The sequence below is a fragment of the Gopherus flavomarginatus genome, chromosome 1 (assembly GCF_025201925.1).
Source record: "Gopherus flavomarginatus isolate rGopFla2 chromosome 1, rGopFla2.mat.asm, whole genome shotgun sequence".
NCBI classification, from domain to species: domain Eukaryota; kingdom Metazoa; phylum Chordata; order Testudines; family Testudinidae; genus Gopherus; species Gopherus flavomarginatus.
This window is the reverse complement of record NC_066617.1, coordinates 321,885,434-321,913,311: the sequence shown is the minus strand read 5'-3', so window position 1 is coordinate 321,913,311 and position 27,878 is coordinate 321,885,434. Positions and strand designations below refer to the sequence as shown.

Genomic DNA, 27,878 nt, shown 5'->3' with positions numbered 1-27,878 from the left:
AGACTTGGAACCACTAGCACTCTAGTCACTCTGCTGCCTGTTCCAGTTACTGTAAACTTAGATGACCTATGATGAAGGTGTGAAAGAGGAAACTTAGGAAACTTCATTGATAGTTGGGAACAAAATGTTTTATAAAATTCCATTAAATCATAAATGTGGGTCTCTTAATGTAACAGTATTTTCACATAAAGCCTCATGAAAATATACTGGTTCCATTGTTTTCTGAGGGTGGACCAGAAAAAATGGTTTATCACCATAGGAGAGGTGAGTTCCAACCTGAAATTCAAAGAAGGCAATGACTGATATATAAGGGTATAATTTCTACCACCTTTTCCATTCTGAGCATCAGATCAAGTATGACCAGCTGCATGAGCTGAGCTGACAAACATCTGTGATAGTGCTGTCAATGCCAGAATGGCCACATACATCATTTATTTTAGATAGAGTAACACTTTTTTTTTTTTAAAGACTGACTACAAATCCTCATGTTTCAAGGCATTTGCAAATCATTAAGTGATTAAGTTTATGAAGACACTTCTCTAAGAGCATTTTATTTATAATTCAGTTACTTTCCTTGCCAGATGGCTTCTGTACTGTGGAAGGCTGTGCAAGGTTCGTAAAACACTGGGAAGCCTCTGGAAGGAAGATGAAACTCAATTTGTCTAGTCCCTTTGGAAGTTACTTTTATTTTAATTATGATGATCTAGGCCTACGAGTGTGCAATATGTTTCTGAAAGTGTTTAAAGGATACTCCAAAACACACACGACACAAGGTGAATGTAAAGTGTCAGTCCCCCAGAGCAAGAGTTTTTTTTAATTTCTCCCCCCTTTCCCTACTTGCCAGGACTTGCGAGATCCACCATCAAGACTTTTCACCATTTTTCTCCTTATTGGTCAGTGATAGGAAAGGATGCTCTGATGAATTATTCCTTCCAGAAAACTAATATTAGGTCACAAATTCCAAATGAACATACCAGCCATCATATAAAGCCCAATTCGTCCCTGATTTAATCTTCATTATTTGGAGATTTAAATTTAATTAGGATTTTTCTATTTGAAAAGGAATAGAGGGATTAAAAAGCTTTTTTTTAATTCTAAAAGACTGTACCATAATTCTTGTTAAAAATACAATTAGCTGTTCTGTATTTTCTTGTTCTATTTTAATAATCTAATCTTAATTAAAAATCTAATTTTGAACATAATGTGTTCCTTTATAATGTATCTTTTTATAAATTTGAAAACTTAAACTTAGTCTAAAATACTTTTGGCAATTTGCAAACGCTCTAATGAATGATCAAATACCCACCTTCAGGTTTGTCATTTTTATATTATTCTGTAATCAATGTCCATCATGGAATTTCAATAATAGAACAGTTGGATTCTTCTGGGGGTTTTTTTCCTCCACTTGTTTTACATGAAAGAGGTTTGGAAAACTGTTTGGTTTTGGTATGGTTTTGTTTTGAGGGTGAAGTGGTCTTCAATTTTGATTTTTAAAAAAATATATTTTCATTTGAGAGGCTTGGGTGATTGTCAAGCAGTTGTCACAATGTAAAGTTTGAGATTTAATTGCAAAGTTCAGAGTTACAGTTCTGTCAGATCAATAGAGCTTTAATATCTATGGTTAATGTTTATGCATACAAGTAAAAAATGATATACATCAGAATGCCTTGCTTTTGGATTCTTCTGTACATTCATGTTCTTTTTATAATACATGCCAATGGGAGAAAGGGACTTGGGAGAAGTAAAGATCAATGTTAATATTCCTGAACAATGTTAGGGATTTTATATTGCTGCCCATCACCATGGTGTAGATTAGTAAAAGAGGTCAGGTTTGGTCTAGATAACCTCAATCTAACCAGAACCATTTCCTTAGTGTAGATGTAGGTTAACACTTTTTACAGCAATTTAGCTGATTGAGGGCGATACTAGGAGACTCCCTACATGGTTTCAACCAGATAAATTTAGGTGAAATGTGTTACCTAGCTGTCACAATTTGAGGTGCAAACCAGGCCAGTAAGAGATTGTCACTGCCTACCCTGTAACCCTGTATGCCTTACATACTCTGTAGCTGTGGATAGCAGACAAGCATGCTGCAGTTCCCTGAGTGTCTCTGTGCTGTATAACCCTGTTCATCACTCTGACCCAGCAGCCTGCCTACAGCACAAGAGCCCAACTCTGATATCCAGCACCCTGGGTTACTGCTAGCCAAGTGACCCCAACACACTTTGAGTCCTGAATTTCCCCAAGACTGTCTTCCCTGAAGTGTCCAGCCCTCTTCTTGAACACTCAAAGAATAAATAAAGTTTGTTGCTCCTTTAAAGAGTCAAAAACACAGCAGCTTGTTGTCTCAGCTGGAGTTAAGTCATTTCAATAAAAAACAAAACAAGCTCATTAACAAAAGAGAGGTTTTAAGTGACTTCAAGTAGAAGGGATAAAGACAAAACGGTTACAAGCAAATAAAAGCAAAATGAGCTTTCTAGTGGCTATGCATTGTAGCTCAACAATCTACAGCCTTGGTTCAAGGCAGATTTTAGTAAGTACATTTTCACTTTCTAGTTCATTTATAAAATTATTACAATACAAATATTTAATTTAATTATCTGGAAATGCTTCATTATTCCCTTATGTGTAAAACAGAAGGCCTTGCCATAGTTTAGGTCTAAATGTACCTTACAGGACAGCAAGTGACCCTCTCTTCCCCCTCCACCCCCCGTTCACTTCTCGGGTGCCAGATCCAACGTTACCAATGATGTTGAACAAGTCCCGCCATGAGACTGAGAAGCATGGCCATGGGTGTAAGGGCAGGTGCCCATCCAGGAATGTCCACAAATACAGCATTGCCTCCCGGAACTGTCGTTTGTGTACCTGGCTGCCCCAGCTCCTAAGCTGCTCTGGATGGAATGTAAGGAGAAGCACGAACAAGACCTGCTGGTGAAATGCCGGCTTTGATCCCTGCACTGCCAGTGTCATCTACACCAGCTGGACCCTTGGCATTGTCCTGCGAGGCCCTTTGCACTCCTGGCCGCATGACCCCACTGTTGTCCGCTAAAGACCTGTTTCTCACTTACCTGGGCTCCCCCCTGCTTTTGGGACCACCAGGCTCCTCCGTCCTTGCTTCTTCAGTGGATGAACCCTTACTGCTTCTACTGGAGCCCCCAATGGTACTGATGGCTCCACCATTCCCACCCTTCAAGTCTGAAGGTTTCTCGGAACCAGAACTCTTATTCTCCCAGTCCCCGCCACCACAGTCCAGACTCACGGCAATGACCTCCTCACCCCTCGGCTTATGACCCCGCTGCAGAGCCGTGATATACAGTCCTCTGGTGCCTGGAGACTCTTATTGTTGGCTCAGTTGCCACCCTGCCACTCCTACTGGACCTGCCCCTCTCTGACCATGGCTTCCTATCACTCATCCCATTGGTGTATATGAAGAAGGAAGGAGAGGTGGAATGATGCCTCTTCCTCCCCAGATGAGGCGATTTATCCTATCCCTTCCCCCGCAAAGCCTGGTTCATGGATCTCAACATGGAAGATGCCTGTTTTCACATAGATATTCACTCAACCCATTGAAAGTTTCTGATTCCAAGTTGAACCCAGCCACTACCAGTTCGGGGTCGTACCTTTTGGCATAGTGATGGCTCCATGAGACTTCACCAAAGTCTCCTCTGTCATAGTCGCATGCATGTACCATCTTGGCTATTCCATCTTCCCTTACCTGGATGACTGACTCCTTGTTGAATGCTCCCATCAAACCCTCCTCTCCACCATCCATGCTCTCCTTGCATCTCTTGGCATTTGTATCAACATGGAGAAATCAGTTCTCATACATACACAGACCATTGCCTTCATTGGAGCATGGCTGGACTCTGTTGCTGCACAAGCCTTCCTGCCAACGGACTGCTTTGCCACCCTCATGACCTTAATCGCAGATCTGCGCCACAAGCCCCAGGTCACATTCTGCCACTCTTTCTCTTCTTGGCCACATGGCAGCGTGTGCCCTTAGTGACACCACACTTACCTTCCCATGCGTTGCCTGCAACTCTGGCTCCTCTCCATCTACCAACCAAACACAGAGCAGGTAGATAACAGTCCTGATCACACAGCAGGTGTTGACATCCTTCACCTGGTGGACTGACCCTTTAAAGTCCTGATAGGTGTCCGCTTCACCCTCCCATACCACGAGACATGATAACAGATGCCTCTCTCGCAGGTTGGGAAGCTCACCTGCCTGTTACATGGCACAGGGACTGTGGATGCCTCGATAGGCCAAGATGCACATAAATGTTCTATAGATGAGGGCTGTCTGGCTTGCCTGCCATGCATTCCTCCCCCTTGTCCAAGCCAAGCTCATCCAATTACTCTCCAACAACATTGCAGCAGTGATTTACATCAGCAGACAGAGAGGTGCCAGGTCTCTTTTCTTTGTTCAGAGTCCATCCGCCTATGGATCTGGTGCATCAACACCAGTCACGCTGTAAGCCACATACCTCCTGGGCACCCAAACTCCCTCGCCGACATGTTCAGCAGGATGCTCTATATGAACCATGGATGGGAATTGCACAACACCACATTCCAATACCGCTTCCATGAGTGGGGCACCTCATGTTGGGACCTTTTTGCCATCTGTGAGAACTGCAAACTTGCCTTCTATTGCTCCAGAGGGGTGGTGGGAGAACTCACAGGATGACAATCTTTTCCTTTTCCTCCTCCTGCAAGCCATCTGCAAGATTCATCAGGATCGAGCAAGGGTGATACTCACAGCCCCATTTTGGCCATGACAGTGCTGGTTCATGGACCTCCAGAACTGGTCTGCCTGCACATCACTCTGCCTCTCCACACAGCCGGATCTCCTTATTCAAGACCAGGGGCAGCTCTGGCATTCTAGCCCTCTTCACCTCACAGCTTTGTTTTTGGTTGGAGCTCAAGCTCTGGCAGGGCCTGCTCCACCCCAATGCATTGTATCCTTACCCAAAGCAGAAGAACATCCACCAGAGCCTGCTACCAAGTGAAATGAAAGCGCTACACCTCCCGGGCACACAGTCAGCAATACCCACTCACGACGATATCCATACCTATTGTCCTGGACTGTCTTCTTGAACTCAAGATTTCCGGCCTAGCCTTCAACTCCATATGTGTCCAGCTGGTGGCATTCAGTGCCTTCCTCAGCCCAATGGATGGCATTTCTGTGTTTACACACCCTACCACAGTCTGTACCTAAAAGGCCTGTTCCACACCTTCCCATCAATACAAAAACTCACAGCCTTGTGGGACCTTAATCTTGTTCTCGCTGCTCTCAGAAAACCCCACCCTTTGAACTCCTGGTGATGTCCTCCCTTTCATATTTCTCCATGAAGGTAATCTTCTCACTGGCCATTACCTCGGCTAGATGGGTCAGTGAGCTAGTGGCCATGATGGCTGAGCCCCCATACACTATATTCCACAAAGACAAAGTGTCTTTGCATCTATACCCTAAATTACTTCCTAAGGTGGTGTCCAAGTTCCACCTCAATCAGTGTGTACACCTCAGTTTTCTACCTTAAACCCTACACCTCAATTGTGGACAGACTCCTCCACTCCCTTGATGTCTGCAACAAACCCTTGACTTCCAAACATCATCATAGCTCTTTGTTAGCAATTGCCAAATGATGCAAGGGCCACACTGTCTCCTCACAACTCATTTCCAAATGGGTCTCTGGGTGCATCCAGGAATGCTACACATTCAGCAACATGAGGCAACCTGATGATGTCATGGCACACTCTACCTAGGCTCAAGCAGCCATGTCACCTGTGCACATTTTCACCTCACATTACACCATCGCCCACGCAACAGCAGCAGATGCAGGAGTAGACCAAGCTGTATTGCACTCAGTACTTTCACCCACATTCCCACGCCCACCCTCCATGCTGATCACTGCTTGCCACTCACCCACATTTGGAATCCATATAGGGACCATCATTTGAAGGAGAAGAGGAGATTACTTACCTGTAGCTGGAGGTTCTTCAAGATGTGTGGTCCCTATTTGGATTCCAATATCTCCTCTGCTCCACACCGGAATATTCAGCAGTAAGAGGGGCAATGGAGAGGCGTCAACCCACGTGGTCTATTATAACCTCAGACGGAAGTACAAGGCGATGCATGACACATGCGGGTTAATGGACTCTATGAAACCTTCCAGTGCCAGCACATTGCGCACATGTGCACTCACATTTAGAATCCAAATAGGGATCACACATCTTGAAGAACCTCCAGTTACAGATAAGTAACTGCCTCTCTTACTACCCTGATAAATGCTCCTGTCAAACTTGCAGCTATAGGAGAAGAATTATTATTTTTTATTTCATATCTAGCCTCACTATTCTTACTGTAGATTTCTGTACAATTACGTGCATATGACTGAATAGAATAGAGAAGTGAATGGAGAGAGATTATTTTCTGACTTGTGCATCAAATGAACTCTTATCTATGTGTCAGTTGCAAAATGGTTTTACTGGTGGTGATGCATTATTCCCACTCTGCCTACCACATGATTTGTGATCAAGAGGTTGACTCTTGCCTCCAACTGGTCCATGCATGATGCCAGCCCCCATAGCCCACTTGTTAAATTTTCAAACACCTTCATGCTTCCTCCCATGCTACCCCTTATGCTTTGGAGTAGCTCCCCATAAACATGCACAAAGCTACCTGATTATCTACATTCAAAACTCTAATTTGCCATAGTGTCTACAAAATAATTTACAACCGTTAGGCTGCTGGTGTGCTGTGACCACTGCCTATCACCAGTATTGTCTGATTGTTTCCTTTATACTCCATTGTCTGTCTGTCTGTGTCTCTCTCTCTCTCTCTCTCTCTCTCTCAACTTTTGTGTTATACCTAGATTGTAAGCTCTTTTGGGCAGGGACCATTTTTTTTGTGTTTGTACAGTGTCTATCACAATGCAGTCATGGTCCATGACTAGGCCTCCTAAGGTATTTTTTCACAACATTTTGAAGCAAGCCTCCAAGTCTGGGTTGATAGACTGGGGCTAGTGGGCTTGTGCTAGCACTCTAAAAAAATAGTTGTATAGACAGAGTTTTGAAATTGCATCTCAGGCTCTGAAGCCCACTCTACTCCCTAGTCTTCAGAGCCTGAGCTCCAGAATCTTGCTCCATAATGCTTTGTAGACCTACTGCTAGGTGCTATGATAATACAAATGAAGAAAGAACCTATCTTAAGTCTCAGATATCAGGCTGAGTTGCAGCATTGACAATTAGAAAAAAAATCTTTTACTTGTTAAGTAATGTACCATATTTTCTCAGTTAATAGACATAGAACATTAAAAATAAATGATACCTTTACAATGGCATTGTGTTGCTGCTCAATGCTATTGGTTTCTCTTTTTTACTAAAAAAAAACAAACAACAAACATGTAAAATGGATCTAAGTGAGAAAACAGCACTTCATCCATGATTTTATACTGTATGCTATGAAACTGAAGGATTCTTTAAATAAAAAGATAGTAAGAAAAAAAATCAAACCTCAAACTACTCTATAGGTTTAAAAACAAAAGCCTGCTTGCTCAGTTGTATTGAGACACCCATTGACTTGGAAAAAAAATGTTCCACCATAAAATATTTAAGTAGTTCACAGCACTGAAGAGATGCTGAAGACTTCAAAAGGAATTAACAAGGCACAACACTGCGAAGAGTGGAAGACTGACTATGGAGGAAAATAAAATGGAGAAAACAGGAAAAAATAATCTTAGCTGCAGATATTTGAGCATAGCTTCAAAGCAAATGTTGAAGTTAATAAGATTCAGACACCTTATCAGTAAGCAAAAAGGAGTATTTAAATCTTGACCATTACTGAGATGAATTGTTAGTGAACACAATGTTCATCTTTTGAACTGGAAAACTGTATGGACCAAAAAATAGTTTTCTTCTCTGTGAGAAAGACCAATAGTATGAGTTATAGAATGTATATGTATTTGTCTGATTTTATTCTTGTCTTTAAGAATAAGAATGTAACATTTTTACTCGTGCTTAGTAAATACTGCCCCAGTTCAAATTTCATGCAATCTTCCAGCCTTACTCTAAAAGAAGAAAGTGTATTAAGACAGAGTTTACATTTTTTCTGATTTTTTTCTTTGTTCAGTCATCTAGAGTTCATATAACCAGGGCAGTTCTGGAGCAATTTTTGTCTTTTGCAAAATATCTGGATGGATTGTCACATGGCGCACCTTTACTGAAGCAACTGTGTGATCACATCCTTTTTAATCCTGCTATTTGGATACATACCCCTGCAAAGGTATGTGTACAGTGTAAATGTGGTGTTGCTTCTTGTACTATAAAGTGACACACAAGTTTTCCTTTACCTATGGTAATTAATGCAGCTTACTTTTTTTAAATGCAGTATTAAATATTTGTAATTTTAAACCAAAGGCAAAAAATCCTGTAATTTGCAGTTTTACATCTAACATATATACTGAGTTTTTAATTGTTTATCTTCTCTGTTGAAAAATATGATAGAAATGATTATTCATCCCCAATAGTAATCAACCTGCCATTTTTTTCATGCATGGTGGCTTAAGACTGTATAAATGAAAACGAAATGCAAAATCTGAAAAATCATACTTTAAGTAGGCAAAATATGAGCCATTGGGGTGAAAAATCACTCATTTTATAATAATTTTAATTCACTTACTGTTAACGTCTCTATTTAATATGAAAATAAGATTTAACTTTATATTTGTGGGCTATAATTTTATTCTTTAGGTGCAGCTTTCACTGTATACCTATCTGTCTGCTGAATTTATTGGCACTGCTACTATCTACACCACCATACGCAGAGTAGGAACAGTATTACAGCTAATGCACACACTGAAATACTACTACTGGGTAGTTAATCCTGCTGATAGCAGTGGCATTACTCCTAAAGGACTAGGTAAGTACAATACAGTACAATTCAATTTTATAACAAACTGATTATACAACTTTCTGATAATGAATGAATGATAATAGCAGTGGAAGCATGTGAGAGCTTGTGTAGCAGTTAGACGAAAGTTGATAATAGATGCCAATGTGTGAGACTGGCTGACAGCTTTAATAGTACATAAATACTTACTTTTATGAAATATTAAATGATGTTTTATTGCACTTTATGCATCTCTTTTGGGGTACTTTTGAAAATAATCAGTTTTTAGATGTCTTCATAGATACCTGTGGTACGTTTTTTAAAAAAAAAAAACAGAAATTTTTGATTTTCTGATTTTTATTAACTTGTCATTCTTCACAAGATAATTCTGTAGTTCTGTATTTCTGTAATACCTCTTCTGATTTGCTGCAGTTTGTAATAATTTTACAGTACTCTCAGAAAACGCACATTTCATGGTGCCTCTCTTATAGACAAAAGGAACCTTCACTACACAAGATTTGACTTTTGCGTAGTGATGGACTACTGTCAAGGTGACCCTTAAAACTGCATGTACAACTCTGATTTTTGTCTCCGAGATCTCTAATGCTGTATTTTAAACTCAGTAATATTTTCTCTCTACTGTAATTTAACAGCATTTAGTTACATGCAGGTTTTTAGCTCAATAAGTAATTAAATGTAAAAATCGCAATAATATATGAAAGGCTAAATTGCATGTTTAGTATATGTGCAGGTTTTAGGTACTGCAGTACTCCTGTTGCATTTAATGGACTACTCTTGTGTAAAGCAAACTTTTGGCTCAAAGACTCCGAGAGCCACTGGAAGCTTACTAATCTCCTCCTCATCATCTGATCTTTCCTATCCTGCTGACAAACTGAAAACTTAAGAGAAATTTTATTTCTGTGCTGTAATAGTATTATATTGACATTTTTTAGCTTGAGAATACAGAAATTAAGGGAAAATATGAATAGTTTGGAATAACCATAAATTGTCAGGGAGCCGTTGGCATATGTTTTTTCCATTTCTTATGTTTATGAATAATAATGCAATTGCAGGGATAGAGCATGCTATAGAGAGGTATCTCCACTTTCGAAGTGAGGAGGCAGAGGATCTCAAAAGGAGTCACTACTAGAGCTGGGATTACACCTCAAGATTTCCTTGTTCCCAGCCCTCTGCTCATTCCACTACAAGATCCTTAGTTTTCTGTCTATGATAAAATTATAAAAAACGGCAAATGACTTCTTTGTGCTTACGTTTTCCATTAAAGTGTATGAGAAGTGTATATAAATGATGAAAACTACATCTGGTAACTGGTGATTAAGTACAGAAATAGCTTTTCCATAGATACCCACCTCAGTGAATTCCCACTTTTGTCTTGCTTTAAGCATAAGACCAAGTGGAAACTTCAGTAACTTTACAGTTTGGAAACTTTGATGCACCCATAGAGGTGCCTCTTGTGTCTCTCAGTCAGGTCTTTGGGATGTAGAACCTTGGCAGTACCAGAGGGGCAGAGGCTGCAGAGTAGGCCAGGTTCAGGAATTATTGTCATAAATCATCTTACTCTGTTCTGAGCCTGTGAGATGACTGTGTGGTAAAACCAACCAACCAATCAAACAAACCTCAAACTGATCTTCGTCTAGACTACAGAGTCCAATGTTGCTATTTGTGGAACACCATCCATTGAGGGTGCTAGATTCCAAAAATCATAGTGCCTATAAGGCCAAAACTGTGGTCTGAAAATGTGTCAAATTAATTCAGGGCTTTAAATTTGATATAAAAGAGTTTTTTCCTCTTCAGAAAATCCACTTCATACTCACATGACAACTCTCCGTAATGTACCTAACTTTCTTGAATCTGCTTCAAATTGCAGACTCTGTCATGGGGTTTTCAGATATGCCAGTCAAGCTCAGATAATACACGGTTGCTTTCAGTATGTAGATTTCTTAGCAATTTAGAGTTCAAAGCTATGGGACACTTAACAGTATTTCGTTATTTGTAGAGAGCTACAATATGTGCATCTGGTATTGTATTTCCATCAGTATCAAGATGCTAATAAACCTCAGCCTTTCCAATGCAAGTAATGAGAGGTAATCAGATGCAAATTAGTAACACTATAATGTTGATGCCTTTAAAACCTGTCTGCTAGTGAAAATGTTGGAAGTTTTATAAGAGACCTTAGAAGTGTAAGTATACCTAATTTTCAGTTTAAAATTAAAATAGCTTATGAAATACTGAAAAGGAGTGCAAGAATTTCTAAATTTTTCAATTTTATGTACAGTTTTAAAAATTGCTTAATTGATCACAATTTGAAAAAATATAGAAATACTTGGATGGATCTGATTAATCTTTTACACTGGAATTACTTCAGTCCATATTAGCTATTCCATTTATCCACTTCTTTCAAGGCATTGTGTTAAAGTTTAACAAACGCTTTAATAATTATTTTAATGATTTTCTTAAAAAAAAACATTCCTTTTGGTGTGTAGTCTTGGATTTATATCTCAGAGGAAACAGTAAAGGCAGAAGATAATTCCTATAACAACAGCTGTTGAATTGTAGCATTCTTTCTTTGTGTTCTTATCACGCTTCTCTAATTCACCAAATTTTAATTAAAGTATCTTTTAGTATATAGTTTTAAGCAAAAATGTACTTACTGGCTATTACACAGTTATTTTAAAGTTTAAAAATTTAAAGAGAGATAACATAGCTCACCTCCTTTAAAAAAAATTCCATATTCTCATTGTGTTAAAAGCTCAGCATTCAGGAAGACAAAACCATTGCAAAGAAGCTAAATGAATTCTTTGCATTGGTCTTCTATGCAGAAGATGGGAGATTCCCACCCCAAGCCCTTCTTTTTAGGTGACAAACCTGAGGAGTTGTCCAAAATTGAGGAGTCAGTACAGGAGGTTTTGGAAACTAAATTAAACAGTAATAATTCACCAGGACCACATTGTATTGATTGAAGATTTCTGAAGGAACTCAGATATGAAATTGCAGAACTACTAACTGTGGTGTATAAACTATCACTAAAATTGGCCTCTGTTCCAGATGACTGAAAGATTGCTAACATAATGCCAATTTTTTTTATTAAAAAGGCTCCAGAGGCGGTCTTGGCAATTTCAGGCCACTAAGCCTAACTTCAGTACCTGGCTTTTTTAAAGGGACATTATGCCTCCCAAATCTATTAGAAGTCTTTGAGGGTTCAATAAACGTGGACAAAGGTGATCCAGTGTGTATAGTATACTTGGACTTTCACAAAACAACAAGGTCCCTCACCAAAGGTTGTTAAATAATATAAGCAGTCATGGGATAAGAGGAAAGGTTATCTCATGGATCAGGAAGTGGTTAAGAGATAGGAAACAAAGAGTAGGAATAAATGGTCAGTTTTCACAGTGGAAAGAGCTAAATAAGGGGGTTTCCAGTGGACCAGTACTGGGACCAGTGCTATTCAACATACTCATAAATTATCTGGAAAAAGAGGTAAACAGTGACAAAGTTTGCAGATGATACAAAATTAGTCAAGATTAAGTCCAAAGCAGACTGTGGGGAATTATCCAGTTTTGAGACACCACTTGGTGACTGGGGAACAAAATAGTAATAGAAATTCAGTGTTGATAAATTCAAAGTAATGCACAGTGGAAAACATCGTAAGTATATATAAACATGATGGGGGTCTCAATTAGCTGTTACACTAAAGAAAGAGATCTTGGAGTCATTGTGGATAGTTCTCTGAAAACAGCTCCTCAATGTGCAATGGCAGTCAAAAAAGCTAACAATTAGGAAAGGGCTAGAAAAAAGACAGTACATACCACAATGCTACTATATAAATTTATGGTATGCCCATACCATGAATACTGTGTTCAGTTCTGGTCACAGCATCTCAAAGATATATTAGAATTGGAAAGGTGCGGAGAAGGGTAACAAAAATGATTAAGGTGGTATGGAACGTCTTCCATATGAGGAGAGATTAAAAAGACCCAGACTGTTCATCTTGGAAAAAAGATGACTGAGGGGAGATATGACAGAGGTCTATAAAATCATGAATGCTGTGGAGAAAGTGAATAAGGAAGCATTATTTTCTCCTACACATAACACAGGAACCCGGGGTCACCCAAGGAAATTAATAGGCAGCAGCATTAAAACAAACAGAAGGAATTATTACTTCACACAATGCACAGTCAGTCTGTAGAATTCATTGGCAGGCGATGTTGTGAAGGCCAAAAGTATAACTAGGTTCAAAACAGGATTAAATAAGTTCATGGAGAATGAGTCCACCAATAGCTGTTAGTCAAGATGATCAGGGATGTTACCCCATGCTCTGGGAGTCCCCAAGCTTCTGACTGCCAAATGACAGGGTATTGATCACTTGATAATTGTCTGTTCTGTTTATTCCCTGTTAAAGATCTGGCATTGGCATTGTCAACAGACAGGATACTGGTTTAGATGGATCATTGATCTGACCCAGTATGGCCATTCTTATGCCCTCATGATATATTTATATGAAAAACAAGAAATAGTCACTTACCTCATCACAGTTCCTGGGGGCCAGGATAAATTTCACAACAGCAAGGGCTGTCTTACCACAGGACAGATTGCTTGCACTTCAGTCATAACTGAACACTATGGTATTGAATCCAGCGATAACAGTACATACTTGGTTCATGTTGTTAGGGCATATGTTCAATGTACATATGTGATGCTGCTTGCCAGAGTTTGCCTAAGGTCCCTACAACTCTGGGTCAGGTAAGTATACTCCCCCACAGAGTATCAGCTGAGCACTATTTTAATGTGGTATTTTGCCCTCACAGTACCAACCTGGTGGCTGCATCCAGACAATGCTCAAAAGGAGTGTCATTCATGACCCCATTGCCATCCAGTACAAAAGTCACAGATGAGTCTGGGGACCCCATCTGGACCACCCAGCAGATGCAGGAACATGGATCCCAGAGGACATGAAACTGCACATAAAAGTCTTGGAGCTCAGAGTCTTCAGGCTCACATGCAAGGCATTCTTTCTGATCTTATAACATTCTGTAGAGTAGATACAGACAAACAGTACCTCAGCAATATGCCTTATAAGCAAGGGAGTGCCATGTTTTTCTCCCTCTTCAAGGAGGCAATCAAACTATGGAACTGTTGCTAGCTGCATGGCATAATCCAGATAGCTCTCCACCTTCTGGGAGCCAAGAACATCTTGATAGATTTCCTAAGCAGACAATCTGTCAAGAATCAGAGTGGTTACTGCTGAAATCCATCACCAGCTCACTATTCCATCAATGGAAATGATAGACCTGTTTGCCACCAAGCACAGTGCTGAGTGCCTAAGCTTCTATTCCAGAGGAGACAGGAGCCACAGGATCTGTGCCAGACATTTTCCTTTTGTAGGAGAATCAGGGCCCCCTTTACCCTTCCCCATGGATTCTGCTAATCCCCAGAATCATTGCCAAGGTCAGATGAGACCATGATAAATTCATTTCACAGCTCCCTACTGACTGAGCAGCCTGTTGTCCACACAACCCCTGATCAGGCTTCCTGACCACTCAGACCTGGTGTCACAAAATCAAGATAAAGCATTCCATCCAGACCCAAAGTTGCTGAAAATGATGGCTAGGATGTTGACTGGCTGAGTGCCCTGGAAAGGCATGGCCACTCACACATCAAGGAAATCTTAGCACAGAGCAAGAAGCTTCCCATGAGGAAAACTCCTCCAAATGGAAAAGATTCTTGATATGGGTGGCCCAACACAACCTAGATCTGGGGCAGGTTCCAGTACTGGTGAGTCTGGACCATTTGCTGCAGTTAAAATATATTGGGCTTTCATTTAGTTCAGAGTCCATCTAGAAGCTATATCATCCATTGATATAGCCACTCTTTGTCTTCTGTGATCTAACGGTATCTGAATTCCTTAGTCTTAATGCATTCTTACTCATTGGTTATGCAAACTACTTCAGGATGGACCTCAACATTGTCCTTTTGAAGCTTATGGAGCTCCACCCATCCATGCTCTTCCCAGAGTGCTTTGTTCACCATCTTATTTTCGAGTGATCTTTCTGGTGGTTATCACCTTGGCCAGAGGAGTGAATAAGCTTCAGGCACTCATGCTGGAACTCCTTTATACCTTGTTCCATAGGGACAAAGTGGTACTGAGGCATCATGCAAAATTCACCCCCAAGATGGTTTCTGATTTCTACTTAAACCAGCCAAGCAACTTATTTGTGTTCTTTCTAAAGTCCCATTCCAAATCTTCAGTGTATCCAGAGCTCTTCAATATTGCATGGACATTGCCAAATCTTTCTGATTATCCTTGCATCTATTTGTGGCTGGCTTCACCAAAGGTCAGCACGTTTCATCAGACTATGAAAATGGTTAACACTTATTTCACTGTGCTACCAGTTGGCTGATGTACCTCTCACACTAAGGGACACTTACTTCACCACCCTTTCTAGTGGCTTGTCTACATAGAGGATAATAGCCTATTACTACTACTAGTTCAGGGGCAGGCAAACTTTTTGGCCCGAGGGCCACTTTGGGTTTTGGAAATTGTATGGAGGGCCGGTTAGGGGAGGCTGTGCCTCCCCAAAGAGCCAGGTGCGGCCTGGCCTCCCTCCTCCCCCCCCCGCTTCTTGCCCCCTGATAGCCTGGGACTCCTGGCCCATCCAATCCCCCCTGTTTCCTAATGGCTCCCCCCAGGACCCCTGCCCCATCCACCCACCCCACTCCCTGTCCCCTGACCGCCCCTGGAACCTCTACTCCTGACTGCCCCCCACCTGTCCCATTTCTGAATGCCTCCCCGGGACCTCTGCCCCATCCACCCACCCACCCCTTCTCCCTGACTGCCCCTGGAACCCCTGCACCTGACTGCCCGATGCTGCCCCATCCAACCCTCCCTCCTTCCTGACTGACCCCCAGAACCCCTTCACCCATTCAACCCCTCCCATACCCTGCCCTCTGACCACCCCACTCCCGAACACCACCCTGAACTCCCCTGCCTTCTATCCAATCCCCCCTGCTCCCTGCCCCTTTACTGTGCTGCCTGGAGCACCGGTGGCTGGTGGCGTGGCTGTGGCTGGAGCCAGCCACGCCGCTGTGCAGCACAGAGTCAGGCCATGGCTCTGCAGCTGCACTGCCTGGCTGCCCAGAGCATTGCGCCGGCAGCGCGGTCCACTGAGCCTGTGGGGGAGGTAGAACAGCGGGGGAGGGGCCAGGGGCGAGCCTCCTGGGCCAGGAGCTCAGGGGCTGGGCAGGAGGGTCCCGTGGGCCGGATGTGGCCCACGGGTCATAGCTTGTCCACCTCTGTACTAATTACTCCTTTAGCTCAAGTGGTATAAGTCTATGCTATGGATATAGAGGTTACATTTTTTCTGATGACCCTTCTGGAGACAGTCAGTACGGTTCTATATGATGGCACTTCTATTTCTTCAAGTGTCTTCTGAATGTTCCCGCTTTTGTAACGTGAGTGATTGGTGCTAATGAACAGTGCAGCCCTTCTACTAGAAGTGCTTGTTAGAGCAAATCATGCATCCCTCTCTAACTCCTCCCCTGAGAGCTCCAGCAGGTTCTGAGGGTGGAGCTATAAAAAGGGGCACCATAGTAGTTGCCATTTCAATTCTTGCCAACTTGCTGACCAAGATGGGTTTGACTCATTCTCATTAAGATCCGTAACAGCTTAAATAAGTGCTCACACTTCTGAACCATCTCTCCCCTCTCTCACATGGAAAAAGGACAGGAAAAAAACACATCTCAAACTACAACTACAGGGAAGGAGGGTGAGGCAACTAAAGGGAACAAGAGGCTTAAAAAGCCTGGATAGATGTTTAAATTAATTGGGAGAGGGGAGTAGTGAGGGGTCAGTCGACTCCCATCTCCCTTTGCCTGGCCAAAGGGAGGCAGAGAATCTCTGAAGGAGTAGGAGCCCCCTACACACACACGTTCCTAAATCTGTGGTTCCCCCACCTCTGGGGCTGTCCACAACACTGTGGGTCTGATCAAGTTTCCTGCCCAGTGAAATGCATGGGTGGCTTTGTGTAATAAAAATACAAAGCAAGGTTCATACAATGAAAATACTTTTTACCATAAGAATTCCTGTGCTTGAATGTTACCATCACTACATTTTAAGTGGCTTTTGGTATTTCAAGATGAAAGAATGAAGCCTGTTGTCTAGAAATTTTACTGTAAGAAACTGAAAAATGTCACAGTATGGGAAAATGGCAAAAGACATTTCATTGTCAGAGACAACTGAAGCTCTGAGCTAATTTGGCATAAGGTTTTTTAGATTTGGAGGAAATTTTAATGGAAATGTTGCCAATTTCAGAAATTCATTATGGATATTACAGTGCATTTAAATGCACTGTATCTTTGGAAGCATGAAATGTCTGGTTAAACTGTAAACCTATTTCTTTTAGACATTTACAAAGCTTGATGCTTTTTTGTATTACGGACATATAGCTTCTCTTATTACTTGGGGAGGTAAGGAAATACATTTTCTTTAATATCAGTACAATAGCTTGATTTAATATCAGCGACAGACAAAACCTGCTTTAAGGCTTTCCTGTGTAGTGTCTTAAGAAGCAAAATGTGGGTGTTTTTGTGACCTTCTAGCTAAACGAATATTGTTTAGAGCCAACGTATTTGTAAGTTTATATAACAAGTCTCTCGATACAGAAACTATATTTGTTTGTCATCTCTGTATACCTCTCCTGAAATGGGAATTGCAAGCACTTCAAATTATTTCAAAGATTGAGTAGTTTATGTAGCTTTGTAAATATTTTGGATCTGCTGCTTGGATACTCCTTTGTAATTTCAAGCAACAATGCTCATCTTTGGATTTTGTACAGTAGAAATTAAGGCTTAATTTTCAATTAATCAACACTTAGAAAAAAAAAGGATGCAGTACTTTAGAAATTTAGTACCTCGGAACACACATCATCAGCACACTGTACGTTGAGACAGATCTACAAAGTGATATTTACTATTTACTAGCAATCCAACATGGAAGGAAGTCCAGTTTTACACCTTAAATTGTGAGTTTTACTACTTAAAGTTGTGTTTTGCAATTGTTTTTAACCAAGAATCCACCAACCAATCATAATGGATGGGTTTCTCTCCTATGGCAGCTCAAGAGTAGAGCTGAGTGAATAATTGATTTTTTTGTTCAGTGGCAGAACCCAAAACCTGTAGGGGGGAAATAAGCCCTTTCAACTGAAGCTGAATTGTTTTGTTTGTTCTCACTAAAACAAAACAAATGTTCGGGACCTTTTAAATGTTTCAAATGTCCTTTCAAAACATTTTTTACAATTTTTTTTTGTTTTACAGTTTTCCGCCCCATTGAAACTCTTTGTTGAATTCAACCCCAGTGTCCTTCCTTCTCTCCTTCCCTTGAGCCCCTCTGACATTCTCTACCACCCATCATCATGTTTCCCTCCCCCTCGATGCCGCCCCACACCCCTTTCAACCTTATTCCCCACACTCCTCCTCTTGTCTCCCCTGCCAGCAATCATTCACATGTTTTTTTAACAAAAATACTTTTGATTATATTCCTCCACCCCATCAAAAGCAAAACAGTTTCCAGTCATATTTTAGCAATATGCTGTGTGAATTTTTTCCAGATTCCTGCCCTGGGTGGCACTTGAACTGACACTGGCTGGATAGGTCCAGCTTGTGTGAAACTTGAAGGCTAAAAGTTCTGTTAACTCCCCTGTCCGTGCATGCCCAGTGTAATCTGTCTAGGGCATGAGCCTTAGAATAGCTTGACACATGCATCACTGGAGATGCAAACTTTTTTCCAAACCACATTTTAATTTGATTTCCCGCAAAGGGCACATTGGGCCATGCACTGTGTTGGGGTAACTCCTGAACTTTGGAGACTTTGGTGCAATGATCTGAGTCCTGGTTTGATCTCTCCCTCTGTGCAAAAAAGCATTACCAGAATAGATTAAGAAAAGCTGAGTGGGGGAACTGTATCTCAGGAACCCCTCCCCCGTACTCCCATGAAGCAATTTCAAGGCAATTCAAGTAACATTACAGATCTTAGAGTAGTCGAACTTTGAACAGAAATCTGGTCTTAACTTTAAACTACAGCAGAGCTGCCATTCTGCTATAATCATTCTCTGTTCTGTTAAATATATGATAAAATGTTAAGACAGGAGGTTTTCACAAGGTTGCATATTTATAGCCATAGTATATAAAGACATTTAGCAGTAGAGTAATTGAGAGTAAGGTTCCTAACAGTTATATTCCTTCCCTCTTAAATTATTTTTCTGTGGAAATTGTAGAAAAGAAAACAGTTAACTCCTTTCTATTTCTTTATGATGGATGGTGGATTTTAATGATTGTATTAAAAACTGAGTATTCCTCAAGTTGCCCAGGGAACCTCGGTGGTATGTTTCTGCTATTTACATTTTTATTTGAAGTTGAACCATTTCAAAATGTGTTATATGGCTATTTAAAACAAAAGCAAAGTAAGAACTGAATTGTTGCAGTTTAAATTAAAAATCTTAACATGACCGGAATGAAAAAAAATGGTAATGGTGATGTCATAAACCTATTAGTTCTCCGGTTATCCATATTCTGTTTTTCTTAAAAGGCACTAAGTGATACCTGAATTTTTAAAGTCAGAAACCTGCGAAGAAAAGCTTAAAAACTTATTATTTTCCTCTCTGGGTCACTCTTAATAAGTAATGGCTGCAACAGCAATACATTGATTTGGTGGTACATCCCTACCCATCCTGGCTACTAGCCATTGATGGACCTATCCTCCATTAAGTTATCTAGTGCTGTTTTGAACCCTGTTATAGTCTTGGCCTTCAGAACATCCGCTGGCATTGAGTTACACAGGTTGACTATGTGTTGGGTGAGGAAGTACTTCCTTTTGTTTGTTTTATACCTGCTCCCTGGGTGATCCCTCATTCTTGTGCAAGTAACATCTCCTTATTCACTTTGTCTACACCAGTCAAGGTTTTCTAGACCTCTATCCTATCCCCCCTTATTCTTCTCCTTTTCAAGCTGAAAAGTCCCAGTCTTTTTAATCCCTCCTCATACAGAAGCCGTTCCATACCCCTAATAATTTTAGTTAACCTTCTCTGTACTTGTACCAATTTCAATATTCTTGAGATGGGGGATCCATATTTGCACACAATAATCAAGATGTGGGTGTACTATGAATTTATATAGTGGCATTATGATATTTACTGTCTTATTGTCTATCCCTTTCCTAATGGTTCCTAACGTTGTTAGCTTTTTTTGACTGCTCCTGCATATTGAGCAGATGTTTTCAGAGAACTATCCATAATGACTCAATGATCTCATTCTTGAGTGGTAACAGCTAATTTAGACCCCATCATTTTATATATATCTAGTTGGGATAATATTTTCTCATATGCATTACTTTGCATTTATCAAGATTGAATTTCATCCATCATTTTGTTGTCCAGTTTTGTGAGATCCCAAAGAGTTTGTAACTCTGTGCAGTCTGAGTTGGACTTAACTATCTTGAGTAGTTTTGTATTGTCTGCAAATTTTACCACCCCACCTTCCTCCTTTTTCAAGACAATGTGTGAATGTTAAACAGTACTGGTCCCAGTGTAGACCCCTGGGGGACACCATTATTTACTTCTCTCCTTTCTGAAAACTGTTTATTCCTATCCCTTCTTTTCTATCTTTTAACCAGTCACTGATCCACGAGCGGATCATCCCTCTTTTCCCATGACAGCTTACTTTGCTTAAGAGCCTTTGGTGAAGGATCTTGTCAAAGGCTTTCTGAAAATCTATGTACACTATATCACCGGGTCCCCCTCATCCACATGCTTGTTGACCCTCTCATAGAATTCTAGTAGATTGGTCAGGTATTATTTCTTTTTACAAAAGCCATATCGATTCCTCCCCCAACAAATTGTGTTCATCTGATAATTCTGTTCTTTACTATAGTTTCAACCAGTTTGCCTGGTACTGAAGTTAGGCTGTAATTGCCAGGATCACCTCTGGAGCCATTATTTAAAAATTGGCATCACATTAGCTATCTTCCAGTCATCTGGTACAGAAGCTGATTTAAGTGATAGGTTACATACTATAGTTAGTAGTTCTGCAATTTCACATTTGAGTTCTTTCAAAACTCTTGGTGAATAACATCTCATCCTAGTGACTTATTACTGTTTAATTTATCAATTTGTTCCAAAGCCTTCTCTGACACCTCAGTCTGGGACAGTTCCTCAGATTTCAGAGGGGTAGCCGTGTTAGTCTGGATCTGTAAAAGCAGTAAAGAGTCCTGTGGCACCTTATAGACTAACAGACGTTTTGGAGCATCTGACGAAGTGGTTATTCACCCACAAAAGCTCATGCTCCAAAACATCTGTTAGTCTATAAGGTGCCACAGGACTCTTTGCTGCTTCCTCAGGTTTGTCACCTAAAAAGAATGGCTCAGCTGTGGGACTAGTTACTTCTGTTACAATCTCTTCTGTATGTCTCTCTGTGGAGAGTTTTAAGGAGAGACTACACTTTTGAGTGTGAACCCCACCTTTCATAGGGCACTTTGCTCTTGGTAAATTAAGAACAAGGTCTTATTCCTCAAAATTATTGTGAAGCCAGTTGGTCTATCCTTAGATAACTAAGACAGTGGGCAAAAGAACTTTGCTTCTGGCCAGGTGGAACCTGTCTTTTTGTTTTTAATAACCAGCCAGTTTATAATTGGACAAAGTACATTATCTTAACTAAATTTAAATCAGTTACTTAGAGGAAGCCATGTAGGATCTTTCTTAAAACACAGGGCAATTACAGATATTGAGAATCTTAAATCCTTTAAATCCCCCTATTTCTCTGCTTACCACCATTGAGCCCTGTGCCCTCTGCAGCAACATGTGTCTAACCATGCGGGGATAGATTCACGAAAGGACTAATGTGTCTAGCTCCCATTTTAGGTCCCACAGGGATTCACAAAGCCCCAGCTCATCTGCCCTGAACACTGTAGGCACCTAAACTTGCTCATCACCTACATTTTTGCAGTAAAAGTTTACTAAACATCTATGTTTCTGTTTGTGAGCATGCACACTGCAACCCCCCACCAGGCATCTGGATGCCTAAGCCCAGAGTGATTCATGTACCAGGAGAGACTGAAGGAGCCCCACATCAGACTGTGCTATAGCCCAGTGGCAAGAGCACTCACCTGAGGAGTAGCACATCCCAGTTCAAATCCATTCTTCCTCTCATATGGAGGGGGTACTTGAACTGAGTGTTTCCCACAGGTGAGGCGAATACCTTTACCACTGGATTAAAAGTGTTATGTGGTAGATCCCTGGCTTCTTGCTAAAATTGCATGGGTATCTCATGAAGAAAAGGTCTGCCACTAAGAATCCCAAATGAAGGGAGGTGCATCCCTGCAGCCTGGGCTTAAGCATTTACTTCCAAAAGAGAGGTGGGGCTTAGGACACATGCCATCTTGACATCTCCCACTGGCTGCTTTAGGTTAAGGCCCTATCTCCCTCCATTCCATGTATAGGGAGAGTAGGTGCCAAATTCAGGCTTTGTGAAACCCAGGGATTTTCTAGGCACCTAAATGGTAGGTGTCCTTGTACTTAAGTTTCTTTGGGAATCTAGCCTTTGGTGATTAACTGGAGAAATTGTCAGTATTTTAAGTTGCAATAGTATTTTCCTATCCCAATAAAATCTTTAAGAATTTTAAATCTAATCCTTTGGCACAGTCATATTTAAATTTATCTTACAATCAGTGTTGAAATATTGGGGAGGTTTCCTTGGGTTGGTTTCTTTCTGAATCCTTCTCTATTTTTGTTGTAGAGATGGGCAGGATGCATTGATGATTGCTTGCTGTTTAAGCTGGATAGCAGCGGGCCTGTGGGTGGATGTGAGGGATGTCCTCTTTAGAGTTTTTAATGTGTTTCTTCCTATTTTCATGACATTATAGAAGAACACACCTCTTTCAGACTATTTTAGATTCAGATTGGTTGCTGTCATTTTTTCATTGCATCTTTGCCTTAGGCAGTTGGCTTAGGTGACATGTTCAGTTTCTGAATATGCAGTCTGTTTGATGAATATGCATATTTTTGTTGCCTTCTTCCAATTACACTTGTTTTTCTATGTAAAAGTTTTTGTATGAACAGTCTTTTAAAATAACTGAGAAAGTCTTTAACTTAAATAGTTCTCAATGTAGTTGCTGATTCATTATAATAATTTTGAAGGAATTATTTTTCTTGTCTTCCTGAGTGGGGTGGGTGAGTTGCTTGAGTGCTACCAGTAATTAATTAATTTCCTATTAATACAAATATTCTATACTTGAATGTCGTCTTATGTTTGTAATTAGTTTAGCAAGATCATTTGATTCCATGTTGATAGATAAAGCATTTTACCATGTAGATAGCAATGATATTAGGAGCTCTGTACTTATCTAACATATTTGTAAGTATGTATTTCACAAAGGTGCTTTTGATTTCAACATTTAAGAAATAACCTAAAAGTTTAAAATATTTCAAACTACACATCTTTTTCCTGGAGTTTTAAGGACACAGGGTTTTATTTGAAAAGAGAAAAGGGGAGAAGTGAGTTGGTATAGGCCTACTTTATCCATACGTTTTATGCTTTGATAAGGACTTCAGTTTTGCTTCTCTTTGAAGTCCTTCTTGTGTTTTCCAGTTGCAGTCTTTACAATTAAAAGTCCTATCAAATATTTTTATACAAAACATCAGTCACAATAAACAAGCTTATATCCATTTTTCAAAACGTAAAATAAAAGAAATTGGCATAGAACGTTAAACCAAGATAAAGTTTAAAATGCAGCTCTTTTGAATTTGTATAAATACTCTTAGGGTGTTTATAAACAAGGTTTTCTGGCTAAGGAGGGGTTGTCTTCCTAACATTTGCGTTTCCATGGGAGACAAACACTCCCCCCCCGAATGTCTTTGATTAGCTTGTACACTTTGTAACATAACTAGCTAAAAATAATATGTATTTTATATTCAAACATGCTTGTAACTATGTATTAATATTCATTAAAATTCAAGTTCATCTCTACCTAATAGTAAAAATAGCTTGTCATAATTGACATCTGTCCACCACAGCAAGAAGTGAAAGAAACAAGAAAAAGGGGGGGAAAGAGGATAATATTCCCAAGCTAAGAAAAAAGTCTCATTTCTGAAGACAAGCCACCTCTTTTTTTATTCTCACTGTTACTAACTCTCACAAATTTATAAGTAACATTTGGCTCCTGCTTCAAGCGGTTAGATGAAAAGCTCCAGTCATCCCATGACTTAGAGAAGCAAAATCAGAGAGAGACTTTTCCCTACTGGTGCCCTGTAATCTAGGGGAATGTACAAACTTAAAAACTGTGAACTCTCATCCACCTCTTTTGGTGTTTATGGGCCCTTCACAACCCTTATTCTGAACCCAGAACATCATACTGTTACCTTGGGGAATAAGAGATGCGGAGGGGGGGAATTACTATCGTTCACCCATTTCACAGATGAGCAACTTGCATAAAATCTGTTCTGGTATTTCTGGTAATAGAACCCATATCTCTAATCTGATGAACCCAGGCCTGATCCACTTTGTCACATAATTTAATTTTTTTTCTGTAAGATTAGGTGTTTCTGAGACCCGCAGTAACCCCCTCTGGTTCTGTCACCTCTGGTGGAGAGGCCACATGTTAAGAATTAATGATTCTGCTATCGCTTCAGTGCTAAAAAGTCTAAGTTTATTAGCCTGAGGCTCATGCCTTTTAAATCCAGAGGCCCCATGCTCAGTCCCAGCAGAAGACCCAAACAGAGAGGTTGTTATATTTGGTTATGCTACTTATAGCCAATAGATAACATTGTGATCCCAGATCCAGGAATAGACGTTCAGAATCCTGATGCTGAGCGTTCTGCCGTCTCACAAATTGTTAGCATACTACATAAGTATGTGTTATCTCCCTTTACATACTCATCCACACACGTGCTGTCCCCCTTACTATCAATTACTCCTATATCGGTGAAGTAGAAGAGGTCTGTGCAGTGGATCTGAAGGCTGTTTATCGAACCCTGTCGGTGAGCCATGTGGGGATGAAAAAATATACACACACACACGAAGAAAAGTTAATGTGAGGAGCCTGAAGTAATTGTTGGAATGATTTCATATTGCAAAAAGTATTTAGAAGTGAATTTGTGTGTTGTGCTAATATTTTTCTTGTTGTGTTTTTAGTGTTTAAATTTTGGGTAATGGGAGCTGTCCCTGTAAGAGCAGGATGTGGCAACTTATTATAGAGAGTGTTTGAGACTGAGTGCAATGTAAGGGAGAGTTTTGCCTATCTCCAGATAATGGAAGAACCTTCCTGTGTAAGCTCCAAAAAGGTCAGCATGTGATTTAATAAACTTCTCATCAGAAAGCAAGCCTCATTCTCTAAGGTGTGGTGTTAGCATTTACTGGGCACTTTCTGGCCTCAGGACATTGTTAATGAGATACAAAGCTTTTCACCTGTAGATCACTAGTTTGAATCAGTTTCAGCTCAGCAGAGATTAACCGTTACTCCCATCTAATGGAAGTTTCATAGCCACTAAATGATTTGAGTTGCCTGGTCCTAGTGCCAGCTCCCACATGACAAATTCATCACCATGCTTTGCACTAGATTGTATGTTCTTTCAGGCAGGGACTTCCTCTTGCTATGTGTTCTCCAGGCTCTAGCATAATAGGACCTGGTTTTGTTTGGGTCTTCTAATCAGAGGTCCCGCAGCAGGGGCCAGAATTGGATTACTTTTGATAAACTTGTGCAGGATGACAACAATGTAACTGTCTCTCACACATTGGAGACGGAGAGGATGATTTTTAAAAAAAATCAGAAAATAAACCAGAAAACTATGATTTAACCTTTGGCTCAAAAATTGAGATGATGGTGGTAGTTTGTTTTTGTTACCGTATAGTCTTATGAGGTCTGATTTATTATTTTTGAACTCTGGGGATGAGAGTACTACATTCCAGAAAATAAGGCTGTGTCTGCATTAGTCGCTCTACTAGCATCAAAGCCAAATGAGACTTGTAAAGTGGCAAATTTACAGCAGCAGAATCCAATTTACTTAGCTTCCCTACTTTCCAATATTGTTGTACCCAGTCTAGTATTAGGCAGCTGGTGTGCTGTAACTGCTGTGATCATTGCTTATTCTGCTGTTCATAACTATCTTCTGTTCCCTTGTGCGCGTCCCATCTGTTTGTTTTGTCCACCTGTTGAGTCATCTTGTTTTAAATTTAGATTGTGATCATCCTGTGGCAAGACACCTCTTACCATTTCCCCCTCTGGCAGTGCTGGGGGCTGTTGTAAATCAGCCCCACTCTGTACAGTGGGTGTCTTCTTCCTCTGTTGTTCTCTTCTCAGTATGTTCAAGGTAGGCCTCAGGGCAGGCACAAGGAGTGCTCCTCCAGCAAACACAAAGAAACCAATTTTCAAACACAAAACAAAGGGGACACTTTCCCTGCCCCCTCCCTGGGCATGGGGGTACGGTGTTGTTGACCTGTTAGCTGAGGTGTCAGTCTTTCCCCTAAACAGGGCACTCAGTTTTGGTTGTTTCCTTTCTAGGGAGGAGAACTGCCTCTCACCCCAGAGAAGCCTATATCCCTGCTGCCACTAGCCTTGCAGCAGCTTGTCTCTCCTCCCCCTCTCTGGCCAGAGGAAGGGTTTTTAAAGGTCTCAGGCAGCCCTTTATTGGGTTCAGATGTCCCTATTTGACCTGAGGTGTAACCCCTTCCCAGCTTATAGGAAAAAGGGCCTTTGTCATTCTAAGGCTAACATATTTGCCTTCCACTACTCTCTCTTGCATCCCTATCCATGAGCCCTTCCATCCAGCTATCATCCCACTGTATACCTGGAGCCGGCTGTGTGAGCTGCAGTCAGTTTGCTTTCAAGCCATGCCAAGGGCGCACATGTACACACTCATGCTCCATACTCTCCATTTCCTCACCCTCGTGCTTTGTCCCAGTACTAAGTGGCAGGTCCTATTGCCATCTGTTCAGGGTAAGGAACCCCGGTGGGTCGGTCTGTATTCCAGCCTGATCCCATGGCCGGCTGAGCGTATCAGTTGGTGCCTCCCTCGTGGAGCTGTGAGCACAGGCGTATACCTGGTGTGGTTGGTTTGGGACACCTTCCTGCAAATCACTCCTTAAAATTTTTCTCCTATAAATCCTTCCTGCCTTTTTCTTCTCATCAGTATCACATCCTTGGCTATCTCCCATGATTTAAGTTTTGTTTTGAGGTTCTTTCTTTATAATCTCTCAGAAGGAGGTTCAGAGCTTTAGTCTAGACTTTGGAGAGAATACTGCTTCCACAGTATGGAGAAGTAGATTAACACTACTCCACCAGTGGAACTCATGTGGGTTGACATGGAGAGGCATGAGGAGATGCATATATCTGAAGTAATTAGGGGTATGCTTTCTGAACACAATGCAGCCACATAGAATATAGCATGGTAGGACCTTTTGGCTGGGAGCACAGTATCACTGTAATAATTCATGCATCTGTTGATGTAGTTGCAGTCTACTACCTTGAAATCCAAATTCATCTCTGCATTTTACGTGGGAAGAGATCAGTTGCATGATGGCATAAAAAATTCACGTGCATAAAAATATTTTTCTCTATTTAAAAGACTGCTTCTTTTGTGTTGGATCTAATAACAATGTCCATATTTTCAAATACCTGGTGTAAGGCAGAGACTATATTCCAGACAAAGACCTCAGAGACTAGAAAATGTGCCCCACGGTGGTTCTTAATAATGTTTCATCCATGAAATGGGACAGAAATATAGCCACTGAAATAAAGAATGTTATTTTGTGCAAGTTAAATTACTCCTGGAAAAGTAACCTAGGCTATTTTATTTATACCACACACATTGTGTGCTAGGCATCACCAGAAAGATGGGAAAGATGCAAGGGAGTTGTCCAATTTAACATACAATATACTAGTAAAGGAGACGAATGGAGAATCAAAAAGAAGAAAGGATGAATGAATAGA

At 40.8% G+C, this 27,878-nt stretch overlaps 1 protein-coding gene across 10 annotated transcripts in view; it reads left to right on the top strand.

Moving 5' to 3' along the window:
- The window catches only part of NBEA (neurobeachin), an 881,590-nt gene that overhangs the window by 249,472 nt on the left and 604,240 nt on the right, over positions 1-27,878 (top strand). For all 10 annotated transcript variants that reach the window (XM_050937106.1, XM_050937099.1, XM_050937102.1 and 7 more), the window contains exons 12-13: positions 8,132-8,284; positions 8,752-8,920. In XM_050937106.1, the coding sequence (XP_050793063.1) occupies positions 8,132-8,284; positions 8,752-8,920 (322 nt within the window). The remainder of the gene's footprint in view (positions 1-8,131; positions 8,285-8,751; positions 8,921-27,878) is intronic.